A 21604-nucleotide genomic window follows, 5' to 3' on the forward strand; every position below is an offset into this window, starting at 1 on the left:
ACAAAGAATCACTTACCCTATATTATGATGTTGCTACAAAGCGTATCTAATTTTTAATAGCCACGAATGCCAATGATGCCTGCACAAACATGCAAATTCTTGGGTAAATAATAGTTAGTCGTATAATAAAATTAATGGTTTAAATTTGATTTAGAAATCATAATTTATAGTAGAGGCCATAATTCTTAACTATGTTCTGGCTCCGACGTGGCACGTCGGCAGCGGTCCTTGGCTTCTCTATTATTCCAAGAGTTCTTCCCCTTTACAGATTATAAAAAAAAACTAACACTTTGACTTAGATAAATTAACTAGGTACTTATCCCGGCTTCGCATCGGTGTATATGAAGAAGAAGAAAAAGAAAAATCTTCAAAAAGAACAGAAAGATGATTCCAATGATTTTACTTCAAGTTTAAGGAATATATCTCCAAGAAGATGTAAAATAAAATGCAATATCGTTTTCAGAGTGTGCATGTTAAAACAATAACTGTACAAGAGGTGAAAATATCAAAACAAAACTCTACTTCGTGTAATTTTGTTTCGATATCGTCTAATATCTGCCATTAATGAAGAGACATCCGTGCCAAGATAATAACTTATTATTTTTTCCTTCATTTCATTTATGCGTCTTCTTTCCTCTTCCCAAAGGTTGATTGTTCCTTGTCCTATACTTTGGAAGAGATTATTGGAACGAAGACCGCCTTCAGCGCCTTATTACTTTGTAAATTGTAATACACATCTGCTGCAACGGTTAATAAATAAATAAATTACTGATGATTGTGTTGGTGTCGCATTATAGCTCTATTCCTAAATATAAATAAATATGAAGGTTTGTACAGTTTGTATACTTAAAGAGCTGGAAGAATTTGAATAAAATTTTCCGAACAGTGTAATAATACCTTAAGATAATTCACATAGCACCATCTAGTCATAATCTAAACAGAGCCCGTGTTCTGTCTTGTGAATGGAATCGAACCCGCGACCATCGCCAGTAAGGCAGTGTCAAGATGAGCTAACTGACCTGACTTCATGCTGTTATCATCCTCCACTGGAGCCCCGCTAGCGTAAATCGTTGGCGCAGGCGGGTGTACTATTCCTTTATCATTCATAAAAAAAACCCACTAGACCACCGTGGCTGTCATATCAAGGCTTTGCCCAGGTGCTTTTATAACTATGTAATAAATCGAACTTTATGAACTTAATGAAAAATATTTTCATCATCCGCGACAATTTTTTCAACTTCACCTGGAAGATTTCTTTAGAAAGTGTACATAGAGCACATGTATCACAACAGTTGTTCACAACTGTTGTGATACATGTGCATTTCATATATATATAACCTCGCCTATGTCACTTTTGAATAATATATATTTTAGTATTAATAATGTTATAAACGCGAAAAGTTGTGTGTATGGATGGATGTTTGTTACTTTTTCACGCAAAGAGTACTGAATGGATTTTCGTATAATTTTACAGTAGGTAATATAGCTTATACATCAGAATAACACATAGGATATAATTAAAAAGGATATTATGCAAATTGGGCTAAATATAATGATAAATATCAAATAGGTGAGATGCAGACGAAATTGCCCGAGTGAGCTAGTATCCAATATTGAAAGAATTTCTCAAACTACGCAGTCATTCCGAATTTACTTTCCTCGTAACTAAATTTCTCTAAAATAATACTAGGTCCAGATTAAATATACCTATCTCTCTCTTGCCATAATTCACATAACTTATGATGTAGTAGATACTCTACCTACCTATCATAAATTCAACACAGAGCAGTTCAGCTCATCTCGCACATTTCGCTTCCAGAAACGATTTACGCCTTCATTTTATTTTACTATTTCTTTTGTTATCTTATATTATTCTAACTGTCGTGTACAGTGCCGTTTCCAACTATCTATCTCTCGCCAACTATCTATTCATGGAATAAATTTTGCTCGGTATTCGGAAAAAAAATAACATTGTTGTGTTTGAAAATATTGCAATCAGACAACTTTTATTACTAATATGCGTGTGGGCGACAATATATATATATATATATATATATATATATATATATATATATATATATATATATATATATATATATATATATATATATATAAAGAACAATAGATAGTAGTGACAATTTAGAATATAATTTTGGTATTCGAAATATAAAGCATATAAAATAGTTATAAAAAATAAATGGCCTGTATTCCACAATGCGAGTATAAATTCGTTTGTCTCTTTTAATCTCTTGCATACAGGTATAAAAAATCAAAGTATTTTTGCTTTTTTTTAAACCTGTGTCCTAACTTTTCATGGGATCTGCCATGACTATCATATATATTTATGCCAGGCCTCCTATAGTGAAGACAGAGATTCGTTCACGTTTTGCAAAGAACGAACGTGATTACGTTGAAGTAGCAGATTATTGTAATGTAAGTTGATATAATGTTTCGGATATTTTAATGTACAATCTAACTACTGTTGCCTATTTGTTATATAATATTTTCAAAACTAAACGGCTCGAACACACTTGTCACGAGAAAGGACATAGGCTACCTTTTATCTAAATATCTGGAAGGAGTGAAATACCTACGGGTTGAAAGTTTATATGGCGAAACAAACAGTTGAGTTAAGTTGAATTACTTGTCACTTCTTATAACTAAAGTAATCAACCGAATGGGACGGTATGGATAATGATAAATATGGTGTGCACAAGTTAATAAATACAAAAATAAACAAATTCTACTCACAAAAAAAAAATATTAATAACAATATAATGACTAACTTTAAACTAATGCAGTTTTTGATATTACCCAGTATAATATACGTAATATCTATTTAACTTTTAATTAAATCAAATATTCGCAGTACAAATTTGACAAAGAGCTGACATTGATGTTTCTGTACGTAATAATTAATGTCAAAGGTTAATTTAAGTACCTACATAGCGAGCACATTTCTAGCAATATTTTAACACAAAATCAGTCTATTTATACGACAAATCTGTTATACCTAACGCTAAATTTATTATTATTATGTAATGTACCTACTTATCAAAAGAATTGTCCTTTGAGACTTACTTATCTGTCAATGTAAGGAACAGCTCCCGGAGTCAGAAGTTTAAAATATTGAATCTAGTAGGTATAATAATTATCTCATTTCTCCTGGAATATCGTTTCTATAAAAATCTCAATAGTATAAGAATGTACTACTTGACCTCATGCTCACCTTATTATCCAGTTTACCTATATCTACAGTTAGTCACAGTCGGGTCCACCATTCACTATCATACATTAAAATGTATGTAATAAATAAATACTATTAATTATTTTAATTATTATAGTTATATTGCTTTCACATAGACTTCTAGAAGTTTTATTTGTTTATCTGTTGTTATATTCTAATACTCATTATTAATTTGCATAATAGGTACCTACATTTGCATCGCCTTATTATTTCTGATCAGCGCGACGCGATTTTTGACTACCTGCCTGAATGCAATTGCATTAATTTGTTATATAATAAAGAAATGAATACCATTCCGGTATTCATAGACAAAAAAAAAAAAAATTAAGTAATATATATATTGACATATATATATATATATTACTTAATGTGCTTTTGTGATGGCCACAAGAGAGAAGAGATGTCGGGATGGCAAATCTCTAGCTCTTAATCGAATAACTTTTGGCTAAAAATACAATTGTTTGCTGCTACGTCTGTCTGTTATGTCTGAGACAAGGGTCTGTGAGAAAAGGGTTAGATAATGTAGGTACCCTTTAATGAAGCTAAAGCATACTATATATTCAATATAATGTATAAACCAGTGTAAGATAGGAAATCATATCTGTTTACATGCGTATTAAATATTCGATTATATAAATTAGTAATTAGATTCCACATGACCGCGACAACTTGATTGATTCTTCTGGTACCTAATAGAACGCGTACTTTTATGGCTAAGGGATATCATGACAATCACCATAACGTCATACTACGATGTCTAAGGTACAGTTAAGGAATGCTATTGCTGAAGACCAAACCACTATAGAAGATACACCTTAATGCTCATTCCCTCAAGATATAAATAGATAAGCTTTAAGTATGCTATCGATGCGTTAGAACATCAGTAAAAACAAACTTTCAAAATTTTAATAGGATTTGAATATGGAAAAAACAATACCAACTATGGTTGACTGGTAGAAAATGCCGCATGGTGTTAAGTCCGCCAAATGTACTGTACTATATATTGTATTGGGTGCATTAAAGTTAAATAAATAAACATAAAATAAACACCCTAATATGTAGAGATATTGAGAGTTTTATTATATAGTGTTGGATCGTCATAAAAATAATTAAAATAATAAGACTATTGCGCTGCGTGCGGTATTCAACAAATTCCCGTTACCCAACCGCTACCGGGGTACTGTTGCTTAGCAACGAAAAAACCGGCGGGTGCGCCGCTATATATATATATATACTTACGTAATGACTACAACTCCCCCTTTTGACCTAAGCAGTGTCCTCACAATAAGAAAAATCAACACTACAACAGTTTAGTTTAAGGATACACAAGATATTAAAAAAATAAAGCAGTTTTTGATACTGGCTCCACAGGTCACCCTCGGATAATCAGAGACGTGTAATATCTATTTAGTGGGACTTACTTTCTTTGAGATTTAATTAAATCAAATATTGCAGTACAAATTTGACAAAGATCACCAGCTCAAATGACGTGTTTTATCTTTTGATATCTTTCTGTACGTAATAATTAATGTCAAAAGGTACGGTGTTAATTTTCAGCTTCGACGATGGCTCGAAGATCACTCCGAGCGGAAAAAAGTGAGCGTAACTCTCTGCCAAACGTTAAAAATGACGGCGTGTATCCGGTACTTTTAGACGACGCAGTATTTAATGCAAAACGTATTGCAGGTAGCAATATTTTAACACAAAATCAGTTCGCCTCTGGATTTATGAGATTCTGACAAAGTCTGTTGCATAACGTCTGCAACGAACTGGACACCATTATCTGAAACAACCTAAATTTATTATTATTATGTAATGTACCTACTTATCAAAAGATCCACCTCTCACCATTGTCCTTTTGTTGTGGTCCTTACTTGATTTCAAATCTTTGTCAACGGGCGTTTGAATAAGTCCGGCTGGTTTACAGTTTGAGGGCTTATACCTTTGGCATTTAATGAGTTTTTAAATAATCTTCAGAAGTTTAAAATCTTTGCGAAATTGTCTTCTCTACTCCACCGTGACCTGGTATAACCTGTTCTCTTAATTATCTCATTTCTCTTTTGACATATGAATAATCGTTTCTATAAAAACTTCAGGATCATAGTATAAGAATGTACGGTACACACTTCACAGATGTCACCTCATTCGTCACATGGCGGTCCTTATTATCCAGTTTACCTATATCTACAGTTAGTCACATGTCCATCAATATCGGAACTTCTCAACGGCCCAAACAACAGCGAGTGCCTCTCGCTCATTCACTATCATACATTAAAATGTATGTAATACACAATAAATACTATTAATTATTTTAATTATTATAGTTATATTGGGTCTTCTTTGTCAGCAATGTCAACATAGACAAATTTCCTAAACCAAGAAGTTTTATTTGTTTATCTGTTGTTATATTCTAATACTCATTATTAATTTGCATAATAGGTACCTACATTTGCATCGCCTTATTATTTCTGATCAGCGCGACGCGACGATTGACTACCCTGCCTGAATGCACTTAGGCATTAAGTGTCGCAGCAAATCGTCAGATATAAAAATTCAGTCTCCTATAAGCAAAATGAATACCCATTCCGGTATTCATAGACCTCAATAATAAAAATTGTTCTTGCATAAACAGCTTTCTTGGCGGGCGTAAGTTAAGTACAGCAATATATATATTGACATATATATATATATATTCACTTAATGGAGATGCTTCATCCGGTGCAAAACATTTGTGGCTGCACATCCAAGAGAGAAGAGATGTCGGGGCGATGGCAAATCTCTAAGGACTATACGGGCTTTACGCAAAAAATCGAACAATGTTTCATTATTTGCGTCTAAAAATACAATTGTTTGCAAGTTGAACATTTATATCTACGAGCTTTACATTTACATCGCGAATTAAACCATGTTATGTCTGAGACAAGTAAAAAATAAAGAGTGCTACCAGCAACACAACATTTAGACCGGTATCTATTAAACCCGTAACGAAACCCATATATCTCAATATTTAATAGAGGTCGGCGCGTTAGATAATGTGAAACGCAAAAATCCGCTCGCGATACATTTAAACATTGGTTACATAAATTATCAGTTTTAACATTGCTACCTACATTAAAGCATACTATATATTCAATATAATGTATAAACCAGTGTAAGATAGGAAATCATATCTGTTTACATGCGTATTAAATATTCGATTATATAAATTAGTAATTAGATTCTACGGAGCACTGGACGTAGAAAGCGCGAAGTCGGCACTATCCGGCTGCGGGGCCGGCGCCGTAGGGGCGGAACTTGATTGATTGGCGCGCGCTTCTGGTACTTCTGGAATCGCGCGCTAGAGTTGACGACGTCGACGACTTATTTGGCTTCTTCGACATTACGGGCTTTATATATAGTTCTTCATGACTCTCTCTCAATCACCATAACGTCATATATACTACGATGTACTAACGTAGTAGGGCGCGCAGTTAACTTCTGGAATCTTGCTGCTTAAATATGTGAACTGAAGACCAAACCACTTCTTCCCAGAAGATACACCTTAATGCTCATTCCCCCTCAAGATATAAATACTCTTTATAAGATATTAAGTATGCTATCGATGCGTTAGAACATCAGGTGATGTGTGTGGTGAAGGTGGTAAAAACAAACTTTCAAAATTTTAATAGGATTTGAATATGGGAAAAAACAATAACCAATTATGGTTGACAATATGATTTATAAACAGAAAATGCCGCATGGTGTTAAGTCCTTATAGCACGAAATGTACGATAAGTATTTTGTACTATATATTGTTATTGGGTGCAATTGTTGGATCGTTAAAAATAATTAAAATAAACATAAAATAAACGGCCTCCCGTTACCCAACCGCTACCGGGGTATGCAACGAGATATTGAGAGCCCTATATATATATATATATATAGTTAAATATAATAAAACTCTCAATATCTCTATATATGTCATTGGGACCTACAAACTGCCCAAAAACAGTGATAGAAATTAGAAATCTCACGAGAGAATGTGATACTTGGCTATCAAAAGAATCACTCATTCTTTATCATAGCAGGTAATATTAGGAATGCAAATATCGCTTCATTTTGAATATTAATAATTAAAATAAAATTTTCAATATTTTATTTTTATTCCATTTATAACATTAATACATCAAACATTTAATAACACCAATATACATCATAATCTTGTATAAGTACTCTGATAAAAATAAATCCATTTTATTATATTGTACAGTCATAGACAAATATACTTAGGCTATTATATTCAAAAATCACGACAGTGTCTTAGAGACGTAATGGACCATAGCCGCCATAATGACAGGAATCAAGATAAACAGATAGACAAAATTTTAATTTAAAACTACATTAGTAATTCATTCATCTAATACAGCCAGTGCCATTTCTTTTGATATACAATCTGACATACTATTTCGTTTATTCACTTCCTGTTCATCACTTGACCACCAACTTTCATCATCATCTTGGATGAAACACAAAAATAAGTCATCTTCATAAGTAGGAAAATAATATTCAGGTTGATCCCATTTCTCCCTGTCTAGTATGCAATGTTTCATTTCTTTCAAATGTTTCTGAAGATTTTTTAATTCATCAAATTTAGTGTTACATGAAAAACATTGTTTCAAATGTATTTGACGACGCATATAGTTCACAATTTTTATTTTGTGATAGAAGTCTAAACCATTTGTGACATCTGTGAATGAGAAATCATGTTGTAGTGTCATATGATTTAGTACATTATCATATTCTTTCTCATTATGCTGACACAGCAGACATGTAATTAATGGCCCATCCTCTTCAGTCCACTCCGACCATTCTGGATCACTGTCTACATTAGAATCCATTTCATAATCCACTTTCTTCTGTGCGGTCCAATTTTGTTTCTTATGACTGTGAAGTTTCTGATTGTTTTTAGGTGGCACTTTATCACCAACATAATTGACTAGAAAAAATTTATCATACTCTTTATTATCTGGATTTATCCTTTTGTGACCTTTTTTACGCATATGTTCTTTTAATATGGTACGGTCCTTGAACAATCCTTCACAAAATATACATTGAAGATTTTGTAATTTATGAGCAATTGTGTTAATTAATTCATCAATAAATATTAAATTGTCTGGTTTGGCTATATGAAAATTATGCTTTTCATATAAATGGTTTAAGTAAGCAGCCCTTGTGGTGGCAGTTACAAAACGGCAGAACAGACACTCCCTTTTGTAATTCTTGTCTATTCTTTCAAACTGTTGTCTTAGTAGAAGTTTCTCCAATTTTGTTTGCTGTAAATTCATGCGTAATTCTTTATCTTCTGGTAAAACTTCACCTAATAAATAATATTCCTCATTTTTAGACTTTGTTCCATCTGGTTTGTTGTCTAGAAGCATTGTTGTACAAAAATAAGGTAGGTTTTGATCTGTAAATAAAAACCATATATCTATACTAATATTACAATATACACACACACATAGACTGACATATCCAGCCTATACACATACATACCCTTTAAATTTTTTTTGTTTGTTCCTCTTTATATACTATTGCTCAGATTTAAAGTTCATTTTTTTTTAATAATGGTGAGGAGGTGAATTAAGTATGGTACAAGTTTGCAGACAAAGTCACTTTGTTGTTGTCTATTACTTGTATGCATGCCAAAAATATAATTAAGGATTTCTACCTGTTGTTTAGTGCCCATAGTACAAATGCAGTTCCATTTAGGACTACAAGTTGTATTAATTGTCTTGGTTTAATTATTATTATATAAAAATATCAAAAGATACCAGCCCTAACGCCCAGTTCTGTGCTACTTTGCTTATAATAAAACTTTTAACATGTTTTAGATTTTTTTACGTTACTTAGACCATAGACATCAAAAAATTTGAGACATGTATATATTTTGATGCCTTAGCTGAGGCTTTAAGGCTATTTACTAACAGATTGTAATACAGTCTTATTATGGTGGATCCACAAGATGGAAAACTAGTTTTATCAACAACTAACCTTTAAATCTGTGTCTCCAATATTGTAGGTATCCATTCAAATCCGCTATCTGGTTGACATCAGCAATTACAAGTCGATGTTCCATAAATAAATGAGTAAGTAATTGCTTTTCGAAAGTTGGTAAAATAAATATTTCATCGCACAACACACAACGGCTCTCAGTGCGCTCGTCACTTTTGAATATTGTTGGCGAATCACATTTCTGGTGCAATGTGAGAGGACCGAAGTATTCTTTTTCGTTTGTAGACATTTTTAAAAATATAATTTTATTTTCATATATGAAATATGAAATTGCATCGCAATGCAATTATGATGGATGAACGATTGAGCATAGATTGATTGAGCAAACTTTGGCAATTGTCAATTGTCACTGATTTGACATTGACATATGTCAGTGGTACGGAATTATCAGTGTTGCCAACCGACTTTCAAGTTAGTTTGGTTTTTTTTTAGTCTTACATTTATTTAGGGACTTATATCATGATATGATAATGCCAGTCCGATTTATTAAATAAAATACAATAATATGTCTAGTGTAATTTTAGTCTGTAAAATACATTAATGTACAGTAGATTGTAGCTTTTATGTCTTTTATGAATATATATATATATATCAAAACTGCTAATTATTACTTTTTGGTCTCGTATCATTTAACCAAAAAAAAGACATATATAATATTTTTTACTAACTTCAACTTATTTTGTGGGCCCCACAGCTTCTGATGATTAATGACAATCCTAGCCTACATAAATAAATAGTATAACATTTCGACCATCATGGACGTCCCATCCCATACGCAAAATGTTCTGAAAGATTAAGGTATTATGCCTCCAGATCCTCTAATTTTAGTATCATAAATTGAAACATTACAGAGCAAACTGTTAGTTGTTAAAACTAGTGATGGAGAGATATTCACAGAGACAATATTTAGCTAAGTTTTTGTCGGTGTTAGTAGTATTAGTTAGTAATTTTTGAAGTTTTAGTGGTATTTAAAATAGAGAAGTGTAAAGAAAAAACGAAATAATATGACACATGTGCATTATTATTTGTAAATTTATTTACAAGCTTTTTATTTAAAAATATTTAAATAACAAAAAATTCAAACTATGTATACAGAAGTAAGTTGAACTTTTAAATACTCGATTTAGTATGGGCATAGATAAAATAAAAATAAATAAAATATGAACTATTTTCATCTCTGGTAGTAAGTACGTATTTTAGAGCAACAAGTAGAGACTACCTACTGGACATTAAGCACCAGAATTATCAAATCAAATTTTGCCGTTATGTTCGATGGCCATTTCTTTTGAAACTATGTGTAAGCTTTATTTATATACGTACGTTTACTATGCGTTTTATAGTAATTTAAAATAATATAATTATTCAAATTCAACTCAAATGTTTATATATTTATGGTTAAACCAACTATGCCCACGTAGTATAAATAACTGTATTTGAATCTAGTAATCATTTGTAACGTAATATCTTAATTATTATTTTAAGAACTTAAGTATATAATATTTACATACATATGTAGCTAAATTATACAAAAGTAGGAACTTAAAATATATTACACAATGTTACTAAAAAAATATGAACGACGAATTTTGGATGATGAAACTCGACAAAATACTACCAAAACATCCAAAATTAATTTAAATTATACAAACATTTTATACAACTTAAATACAAGCTGGGGGTGTATTTTATACAAAATTGTTATAGTGTAATAAAAAAAGTCCCTATTCTGGACAACCCTTCATGTGTTGCCATAGTTGGAACATTCCAGAAAGTATAGATAAGTCATTCTACTGCATCCATCTCAATGAACATAATATTACACACATTACTGAAAAATGTACTTCATCCAACCCATCTATTGAATTATATTCTTCAGTTTTAGAATTTTTTCCATTTGGTTTGTTATCTAGAAGAATTTTATTATAAAATTGCCATGTTAAATGCTACTACCTATAGCCCTTAATTATACATGTCACATAATTAGTAGATGCCCCACTAATTACATCATATGTTAAGGGAGGTTGACAAAGTGTGACATTGTGTGAACGAGACAGGGATGTCACATTTAAAAATCTAATATATTTAAGTATAAATAGTAAAATAAAATAAAGTAAAATATCAAACTATGACTATTTATTCAAATTATGAGACATATTTTAAAATATGTGGGGACATATTTCAAAGTGTTTCAAACCCATCCCGGGTTATGTCCATGTCGATTAATTTAATTACTATATTAAAATAACATTGTCAATATTGTACAATTATAAACATGTAGGTACTTAATAATACTATATATTACTAAAAAAATATTAAATGCATGTATTCAAATAAATAAGTAATGTTATGTTTACATAATTAAACAAGTATATTATTTACACTAAATATATAAATAGATTTAAATAAAATGGTTACATTATGTATTTTAAGTTGATATTATAATTTATCGTGTTACGTTCAATTATTATAATAATCGCATTCTGTATACAGCATAACTGGCAGACTTCTTGATGCATTTTTTTTAATCTCATTTAGGATAGTTGAATAAAATGTTACATATTACATGATCTGTCATTTTATTTAAAAAACATTATTCCATTAGGTATAGCTTTATTTATGGTTGGTATAGTGCTTTAAAATTGCCGAATGGTTTATCTCATTGAATGAAAATAACAAGAAATATTTTCTATTGTGTCTACTGTCGTACTTTTACATAATATTTCCTTAAAAAATGTTTAGAGATCATTCTAAATATACTCCAATTAGGTTTGGGATTGATTAATATTTATAAATTACGTCACAGGTTGAGTTAGAGGGAGAGGGTTGACAAAGTGTGACATTTTGTGACAAGTGGTGGGAGGGGTCCTAAATTTCGTGCCATCGTATCGCTAAATCTAATGTATCTACACTTGACGTGACGTTTCCTTAGATACTAAAATACAAAATTTGTACTAAAATACTTAAAAATATTTTACACTCCAGCAGTATAATCACAAGCTATAAATTATTTTATTATCGAATTGACACTCGGTTATCTAGTATAATATTGCAAAATATATTACGTCACACTAGGGATGGGAGTCTAATAAATGTTCACTAATTTTGGAAATTTGACGGCTTCAATGTTCTAGCGGTTTCCCACAGCGCCTGACTGCTGATCGTCGCTGATTCGATTCCTCGCTCGGTGCAACTATTTTTATTCTTGTGACGTGATGAATTCACGGTATAATACAAATATTATATTTATCGTATGATTATTTGACTGTTATGGGCGTTTTCATGTATATTATATATGTACTTACAAAACAAAATATATTTAAGTATTTGTATCAGTTGTTTAGTAAATTTAAATATACAAACTCAACAAGCTAAACAAGCTTGGAACCAGATAAGATGACGCTGTGTGAGTTGTGTGAGTTGTCTCAGTTATCATTATTAATAATTTCTTTTGATGAACACTGTGCTGAAGAATTCTTTATACATTTATTAATTTTTTATCGTTGTTTTCTACAATTTAATGTTCCTCTTTGCATGATACGTTAGTGTCTACGTATAGTACGTTATAAGGCACGGTGTTTCCTTTACTCGCTGCAGTCACCTGTATTGCGTATTTTCTACCAGACTTAAGTCCATTTATCTTCTGCTTTATTACTTTTGACCTAAAATAAAACATTGTTTCAAAAATCTTACTAATATCATAAACCCGAAAGTTTGTGAGTATGGATGGATAAATGGATAGGTGGATATCTGTGACTCTTTCACGCAAAAACTACTGATTTTGATGAAACTTTACAATAGCTCATACATCAGAATAACACATAGGTTATCAATATCATGCGGATGAAGTCGCGGGCACAGCTAGTAAAAATGTATTACAGTAATTGTTTTCATATTATTAACCAGTGGGCTGTTAATTTACCATTCCAAATATATTAAAGAAAATCATAATGATGCTAGTTAATTTGGTATATCGATGTTTTTTTAAAGCTTAAATCATGTATGTCATTCCTGTATTCATGTCATTGTATATATACCTACTATGTAGAGCATTAGCATCTAAATATATACGGTTTGCTATTTTTCCTATTGAGTAAAAAGCGTCTTGGATGATAAATAAAAATATATCATACAAAAATATGTTTTAATCGGCAAGTGTCGAACATGCGAATACCATTAGCTTACTTTAATAGATACTAAAATAAGATACTCACGACAATGGCAGTGTATGGTTTATACATTGTGTCTTCACATACGACTTTCTTGATATGGCACATGTGTAGAGTTCACCATTTACACTTTCTCTGACGACTGTACAATATCTAAAAAGGAATCGTTACTTAAATAATAATTTTACAGAAAATTATGTACATATAGTTCGTGATAAATAAGGTTTTACGTATACATACATGTATATTAGATGTATCTCGAAACGATTCAATCGAGTTTAATCAAACTTTGTATACTTTGATAACATTTTACCTTTGAAATCTCTACAGGCACCATATCGGGTGATGCTAGGTCGCTCAGATGTTTAAGTATTTCTAATATTACAAAATCTATATTAATATAATATTTAAAAAAAGCAAACTTTGAGAGCTTGGATGTTCGGAATAATCTCAGGTAGTACTGAATAGATTTTCAATATTCTTTTAATGTTGGATGGCGCATGTTGCAAAACGGTGAAAAACTGATACTGACGAAGTTGTATCAGTTAATTGGAATATAAAATGTAAAAATGGTAAGAATGCACTTCTGACAGTACCTACTGATTCAATAACCATGGAAATTTGATCACTAATAAGGAAGGTCGTAACTAGGGTTTATTCCCGGGAATTCTCGGTTCGAGAATTCCCGGGAAATTCATGGGTTTTGTTCCCGGGAAATCAAGCTCGAGAAAAGTCGAGAACTCGAGAAATCATGTACCTATATAGAAATTAAATTGCCCTTTGTTTTGTTGCGTGGCGGCGCAATAATTTAAGATATTAACGTTTTTGTTTTCATGTCACATTCATGTTACTTTTTTATTTTGTAGAAACTATTTTTGTTTACATTGTTTTTTTTTATCTAAATAAGCAGCCAAAAATGGTGCTATCATTATAAATATAAGTCTGAATAATTAGGACCTAAAAAATTGAAATTGGCGTTTTGTAAGGGAATATATAAATAATATATAAAATATATTTATTTAATCAAAGTACGTACCATTTCTATTTATGCACTTTTGCCTTTTGTTTTTGCACTTTGGACTGCCCCATCGGAGTGTAATTTTTTTCCCTTGCTACATGCAAAATACGTTATCCAAATTTCGAAAAAAAATGGTAATCTGTAGGTGCAAGGTCCGGGAAGAACGGTGGTTGTCTTAGACATTCCAATTGAAGCTCTTTTAATTTGGTAACTGTCTGTTGTGCAATATGTGGTTAAGCGTTCTTGGCGATTGACCAGCCTCGGTTGTTTAGCAGCTAGCTATGGTTTCTCAATTGCTGACAATACACATTTGCCGTAATCGTCTGGCCAGATTTGGAAAGCCGAAGTGAACAACACCGGAAATAGTCCATCAAACGTTCACAAGTAACATTTTTTGAGCCATAAAGGATTTGGTTGGTTCGTCGAAATTTCCAGAACGAAAACGTTGGAACCAAAAAACGTGTTTTCTTTTGCGAGACCACTGTGAGCCGTTTCAGTGTAGCACTTGCCACGGCGGAACTCTACTAAATAACGCGATATTTTAAGTTTTTTCATTTTGTATGCTGTGAGTGACCCAAAGTGAATAGCTGTATAAATTTGGAAATGGTAACCAAAGAGAGAATTTTACGACAAAACACCAATTTCATATGTAAGGATCTAATATTATTTCTCATTTAAAAAAAAAAATATATTCATATGTAATATTAATGTTTTTAAATATACTCAATAAAAGTTTAATTTGATACTTTTATTTGTGAGGAAAACCACTGAATTTTTTGACGTTATTGGAACCAAATAATATGAGAAAACGTACATAAATGTAAATTTCTCGACAACCTGAGAAGACCCGAGAAATTGACCTCGAGAATCGAGACCCGAGAAATTGAAAAGCTCGAGAAATCATGAACCCTAGTCGTAACGCTTCAAGTAACGGTGATCAGGTTTCAGCACTCAATATTTGTAGTCTCACACATGGTAGAGGAATTAAACAAAATAAATAAATCCAATAAGCAATGAAAAAAACATCCGCCAAATAACACCTAATTCGATTAAATATATAGAATATAGATATTTGAATAAAAACGGCTTCCTATGTAAATAAAATAGAATTTTGAATATGAACTTTTAAAGGGTGGATCTTGCGCAGTCGTGGGGTGAAATAATAAAGTTGATTCACCTAATGACATCAGTAGCATTATGAGTGGCCGGCAAAAACGCAATATCAATGGATCTGCATGATCTCTTCGGTCTCAGTTCTCGCACTATGGCGGCGTCTTCAGACAATTCTGGAATATTTATACCCCATCTTGTTGTGGAAGCTGCAATCTAAAATTTATAATAATAATAAACTCTTTATTGTGCACTGAGAAGAAATATAACTAGAACAATAGTAGTAGGTAATTAAAATCTTACAAACAACCTGGAAGAAAGGAGTTGTGTAAAGGAAAAGTTGACACAAAGTGGCACCCACAAGACAGGATATTTACTAAATGAATAAATAAACATACATAATATCAACAAAAACTTATATAAACTTACACATAAACTATTTATTGGAAGGTATCAGTGAACCTGTACGTTTATTTTTTTTATAATAATAATAATTATAATTATTATTAAATTTTGTTTATTTTGGCTCCCTAAAAAATGGTAAATATTTTCAACCATTCGTTTAAAAAGCGTAACATAATCGTAATAATAATCGTATACTTGTGACCTATACGACTACTTTGATATTTATAACTGATTTATTTTGTTATTCATCTATTTATTTATTTATTGCTATCTGGCAGTTTGTGTTCTCACAAAATTCTTAAAAATTAACTCTGCTGACATTTATTTAAAAGAGCAATACCCAATTTTCTTGCTCATTCTTCTTGTAATGAGTCTACGTTCTGAATGAGTGGTAAAATGAAAAATGTGAAATATATAATTTAAAAATGCTTATATTAAGTTTATTTCAATAAAGATTACTCCTATTTCTATTTCTTCTATTATGTAAAGGACATATGCCTGATTAGTTTTTTTTTGTAATTCCAGGAGATTTCATCAGTTAGTCGCTGATCAGGTTAATTTTCTATTACACATATCTTAAATATCGTGAATAAAAAAGTCATTTTAGGCAACAATTTGACTAAAGATTATTTGTATTATATTCTATAATTAAACCAACCTCCACACTAATGCTGCCATCTCTGTCCCGCCGGTTTGGCACCACTTTGATGACGTATCTCATTCTCGCTTCCTCTGAACTGGAGTCAAACTGCACTGAACCTTCATCACTCGTCTCCTGTATTGACGAGGTTGGTATTGGTACTGGAACGAAGAATTTTGAATGGTATTCTGTAAAAGGGAATGAGTACTTTAAACATACAGTTACTGTTAAATAGATTTTAGAGATTTTTTTTAACTCCAATGAGATGTTTCTCATCGGAGTTAAAAAAACTTACCTTTAGCTTGTTAGCTAAAGGTAAGGTAAGATATCACGATGGTGGCAAACGGTGGTATAATGGGAAGTGGTTATAACTTTTAGATTTTGTGTGAAAATACTATCCAACAGAATATTGATGTAACTTACACTAAAAATAATATTTTCCTTCACGCCTCCTTTCCTTACATCAATTGGGGTAGTTAATGATTGTGAAATGTTGACATCATGGTGAACTACACTTGACGGTGGTGGACTGTCATTTGATCCTACGATTTCGGCACATTCGAGTTCGATGAGGGACATCTTGGAGTTTATATTGAGTAGGAGTCTAATAGTACCCGTTTGATTCTCTCAAAGCGGACTTACTCTTTTTATTATTCTCTACTTACTCCAAGTAAAAAAAGGGCAGAGGGAGGGAGAGCCTACCCCCGTTTGTTGTTGATTAGTTGTATGTAGAAGTCTCAATTGATGTACTTTATACGAACGCAGTGTCTCTGTGATTATTATTTATTGGTTATATTTTGTTCATACCTATATTTTTTGCTGTATACAATCTTTTCCCTCTCACTAAAACTTCGACGTCAATTGCTCCACCACAGGTTGATAGAGTTAACCACAGGCCTCCACCAGTTCCTATAGTAGCCTGAAATAGGAGATTGTAATTCAATGAGAATATTACAAGTTTTTTTTTATAATAGGAATGGGAATCAACGTTAAAGATAGAATATCTGCATAATATTTTAATTTTGGCGACTAACAAAGATACCTATTAAACATTTTCTGTGATAAAACTTAGTATAAAATTTTTTGGTACAACTTATGTTTCTTCATCTGCATGTGATTTACATTATGCCCATCACACTTATATCAAAAACAAATAATAAATACCTATAGATACTTGAACTTGTGCATATACTTATTTTATAGAACCATTATGGGATGGTACATCGTTGTTGGTTTCATTCTCATAAACACTGTACCAACTCTTATAAAAAGTAATTTTGATTACTCTGTGTTGTGATTGACTTACCTTAAAATAATAAACAGTTTTCGTCCTAATATCAGAGCGATAAGGTACATTTTCTCTAAGCCGCTTGGCTGTAGATGTTCGCGGGCGAACGCTTCCACTAGCCAAAAGGGAGCCAGCTCGACGATCTCTGGCGACACCAAACACACTTACGAAGTAAGTCTGGAAAATAAATACTTTTATGATCTTTATAAAAATAATGAAAAATTTTATTCACTATAGGAACTTCTGATTTTCTAAAACAAAATGTTGATTACAATTTTTATATTGTATGCGCGCTTACGCATTTTAGTAATTTTATTTCTCATGAGAATTACGATCACAGATTGGATACAAATTCAAACAATAAATCATTTACTACTTAATATATTATACTTATACTATTATATATTTTAAAATAAATCTAAATATAGCAATATAGCTTAGATTTAATAACGGTCGGAATTCGGTCACCAATCCTACAGGAATGCAGGACATTTTAGTCGCTTATGAATGTCAAGTTCTTTGATTAATATTTTTTCCTGCTGTCCATTTAAGTATACAGGATCAATTGAAAAGACTGGCAAGAAACTTTAATGAATTTCATTTTTATTTAAATACAATTTATTTACGTTATGTACTTATATAGGTGTCTATGTCTAACATTAAATGAAAATCTCGTACATGTGCAATCGTTTGTTATTTAAGTAAAAGTGAGTACTACGGTTTGCTCAACAAATATGATTTAATTGATGCTTTAAATTTATTTAAAAGTAAGAATATCAGGCTTATTTTTAAATGTAATGAAATAAAAAGGTTGCATATTCGGGAAAATGTTACACAGAGGAAGTTGCACGGGCTAGCTAGTACTGAATAAATTAATGTGTATAATGTATATATATATGATATTGATAATTTTTATGAAGTCCAAAGAAATATTTGTATCTACTATTTAGAAGCGACCTTTTTTCTTGCTAGGTCATTTGAGTTGCCTTGTGTATAATTTATAACTATTCTAAATTTAAAATTTGGAATTCGCATTTGGGAGAATGAAATTTATTACGTACCTACCGCTGAATGAATGAACGTAACGAATGATTTATAACGTACACAAACTAAATAACAGTTGGTTGCAATAATTTATGCATTTTATACATATTTCATCCATTATGTAAAACAAAATTAAATGTTGCCAGTACTGAATGCCAATGTTTAAAGGATATTAAATCACATTCTTAATTTACAAAGTGCAAACAAAAAATAACAATACTCAACGCTTGTAATATTTAACGTCTATTGTTTTGTTTGACAAGTTTTGTTTTCTTATTTCCACAATCGAATATTTTAATCAAAGTAAAAACAAGTAACTACCTACACTTCATAGAAAGAAACCCATTTATATTGAAGTTTAATTAAAATATTTGTTCTGTTGATTTCAAAGAATAAAAACTTTAAGTAATACCTGAGAACTTGTGGATATATTATACGTCTTTTAAGGAAATATATTTCACTAGTAAGCTTCCATGTGGCTTCGCACGAATACTACAATTAATTTATAGAAAACATTATTTAGAAAACAAGAGAGATTTTAATGCGGTTTAAGTAAATCAACAGAGTAATTTCTGCGGAAGGTTCACTTCCGCAGAAATTACTCTGTTGATTTACTTAAACTGCATTAAAATCTCTCTTAGTAGTTTCGAGATTATCGCGATTATTATATACAAACGCGGCCAGGGACTTTTGTTTTATAATTATAATGAATAGAGTATAATTGTACCCGAACTCACGCCTACAACACTGAGGTAAATAGCAAGTTATCGATAAATTAATATACCAACTGACAATTTTATTGACAGTGTCTTTACCGCCATATTGAAATTTCAGTGATTTACATAAAACACGCCTATTATATAAAACTTACTCTGCTAGGATCCAAGTTTTCCATCAGATGATGAGTTCTGTCACCAACGCAGGCAATCACCGGATCTTCATTCGTCACCTTTGTGCTACGTCCTAAAAACGTTATTTATAAATTGTACATCTATATCTATACATATAAATAATATTGGAGTGTCATATCTCAGTACTCTATAATTTCACTACCATATCTCACCCAGTCTAAACATTTAAGCAAACAAAGAATTTGCTATGCTAGCCGAAAAATCATCGAAGTAAGCAAAGTTACATTTTAATATTTATATTCACGATGGATGACTTCCCATTCAGTGCGTTATTTCCATTAAAAATTAATTAAAAAATCGTTTCCATCCAGAACGGATGGGAAAACGACCCCCGAAAAAGGAAAGGACGTGAAATTTTACTTACAAATAATTTATGATTGGCTGAAAAGATATAATAATTACGATTTCTTCTATATATTTATTGCGAATTTAATCATTTGACAATTTGGGGAAAATTTTTCTTTAAAAATAAATTTCCTAATTTTAATTTAAAAATTATAAATTAAAATTAGGCATTTTACGTATAATAATATTTACACAATAATATTTGAACAGAAATTTCTCAAAAAGATTCAATTGCCATTTGTAAGGAAGAAGCATTGTATATCTTTACCAAACATGCACTTGGCACAGTTGGTGTTGGAGATGTAGCCTTAGGCTACAGTTACCGTTTACTATCAGATGGGTGGTATGCTTGATTGCTACTGTAGTATAAAAAACATAATAGAGTCACTACTTTTACGCCCTGAATACTACTTACCATATTTCTTTCTTCTATAAATGCTCTTAAAATTGCCCTCGTATGATCCAAATGATGAATTAATATCAGTTTCCACTTCAATTTTATTATCAACCTCAGTTAAGACGTAACTGTTGGTATTGTTCCTACGATCTGTCTGTGAAGTCAATCCTTGAATCTCGAAATTCATGCGATCCAACTCAGGGTTGAATCGGTTTGATTTGTTATCCAGTCGGTTGGTTTTGGCATCGAATAGAGCTGCACATAATGATGTATAATTTCTGACGTGTGATGCAACCACGCAGTATGTTGTTGATTGGGGGTCTATAGGACTGAAACAAAATGTAAATTAGGTATTTATCAGATTACTAAACTGCTACTTATTATCAGATGGGAGTTTCAATTGAGCATTCTCCGATGTATAGTTAGATTGTGGAACGAACTAATTGTGGAGATTCCCTCGAGTGACTTCGGCATGGGGGTTTTCTAGAATTAGGGTTTCTTAAGAGTTCGTAATGCCCATGTGACACTCCTAGTATTTCAGAGACCCCTAGTTTAAGATTTATTACACAGGCTAAGATAGGCTTTTAACATCAGATGGATGGTATGCTTGTTTCCTACAATCGTAGTGTAAAATAGGTGAACTGTCGACTTGTTTACCATTTCAGTTGATCAGATAAAAACTATTGGTGGTCGATTAGATGTGTCATGTCGGAACGTTTAGATTGTCAGTGGGGACCAAATATGAAAAAAAAATTGTAACTAATAAATCTATGGCTTATAAGTAAGTACTGAATAAAACATGGTGGGGCTAAGAAGTTCCTCTTTCTGTCTTTACAACCTCAGCATTGTGATGTAGTGAGGCAACGCAGTCTGCATTCTCAGAACGATAATACCTGGATTCAATTTGTTAGCCTTGCAATTTCTTAATGTTCAATTAGAATTAATTTTTTAAACCTCATTGGTTTAAGATACTTTCGATAAT

General features: G+C 31.6%; 2 protein-coding genes across 3 annotated transcripts in view; both read right to left on the reverse strand.

Annotated features, from left to right (window-relative positions):
* Positions 1 to 7395: 7395 nt before the first annotated feature.
* Positions 7396 to 9594, reverse strand: LOC131843953 (zinc finger protein 277). Its single transcript, XM_059192738.1, has 2 exons — positions 9278 to 9594; positions 7396 to 8693 (listed from the first exon to the last, which is right to left on the reverse strand). The coding sequence occupies exons 1-2, from the start codon at positions 9525 to 9527 to the stop codon at positions 7636 to 7638; spliced, it is 1308 nt and encodes a 435-aa protein (XP_059048721.1). The 5' UTR covers positions 9528 to 9594; the 3' UTR covers positions 7396 to 7635.
* A 3085-nt stretch (positions 9595 to 12679) lies between these two features.
* Positions 12680 to 21604, reverse strand: part of LOC131843918 (protein NDNF-like) — a 35130-nt gene continuing 26205 nt past the window's right edge. For both annotated transcript variants that reach the window (XM_059192703.1, XM_059192702.1), the window contains exons 6-13: positions 20641 to 20951; positions 19841 to 19932; positions 17944 to 18102; positions 17445 to 17556; positions 16656 to 16825; positions 15660 to 15808; positions 13510 to 13617; positions 12680 to 12957 (exon numbers count right to left, since the gene is read on the reverse strand). In XM_059192703.1, coding sequence (XP_059048686.1) covers positions 12813 to 12957; positions 13510 to 13617; positions 15660 to 15808; positions 16656 to 16825; positions 17445 to 17556; positions 17944 to 18102; positions 19841 to 19932; positions 20641 to 20951 — 1246 coding nt within the window. In that variant the 3' untranslated portion in view covers positions 12680 to 12812. The remainder of the gene's footprint in view (positions 12958 to 13509; positions 13618 to 15659; positions 15809 to 16655; positions 16826 to 17444; positions 17557 to 17943; positions 18103 to 19840; positions 19933 to 20640; positions 20952 to 21604) is intronic.

The sequence above is a fragment of the Achroia grisella genome, unplaced genomic scaffold (assembly GCF_030625045.1).
Source record: "Achroia grisella isolate CSIRO2021 unplaced genomic scaffold, CSIRO_AGI_Agris_v1 utg359, whole genome shotgun sequence".
Lineage (NCBI taxonomy): Eukaryota > Metazoa > Arthropoda > Insecta > Lepidoptera > Pyralidae > Achroia > Achroia grisella.

Bases quoted from the DNA above. Each gene is read 5' to 3' on its own strand.
- LOC131843953 (XM_059192738.1), bottom strand. From the start codon at position 9,527: ATGTCTACAAACGAAAAAGAATACTTCGGTCCTCTCACATTGCACCAG. The intron at 8,694-9,277 runs GTTAGTTGTTGA...TTTTATTTACAG, and splicing joins TTGGAGACACAGATTTAAAG to ATCAAAACCTACCTTATTTT.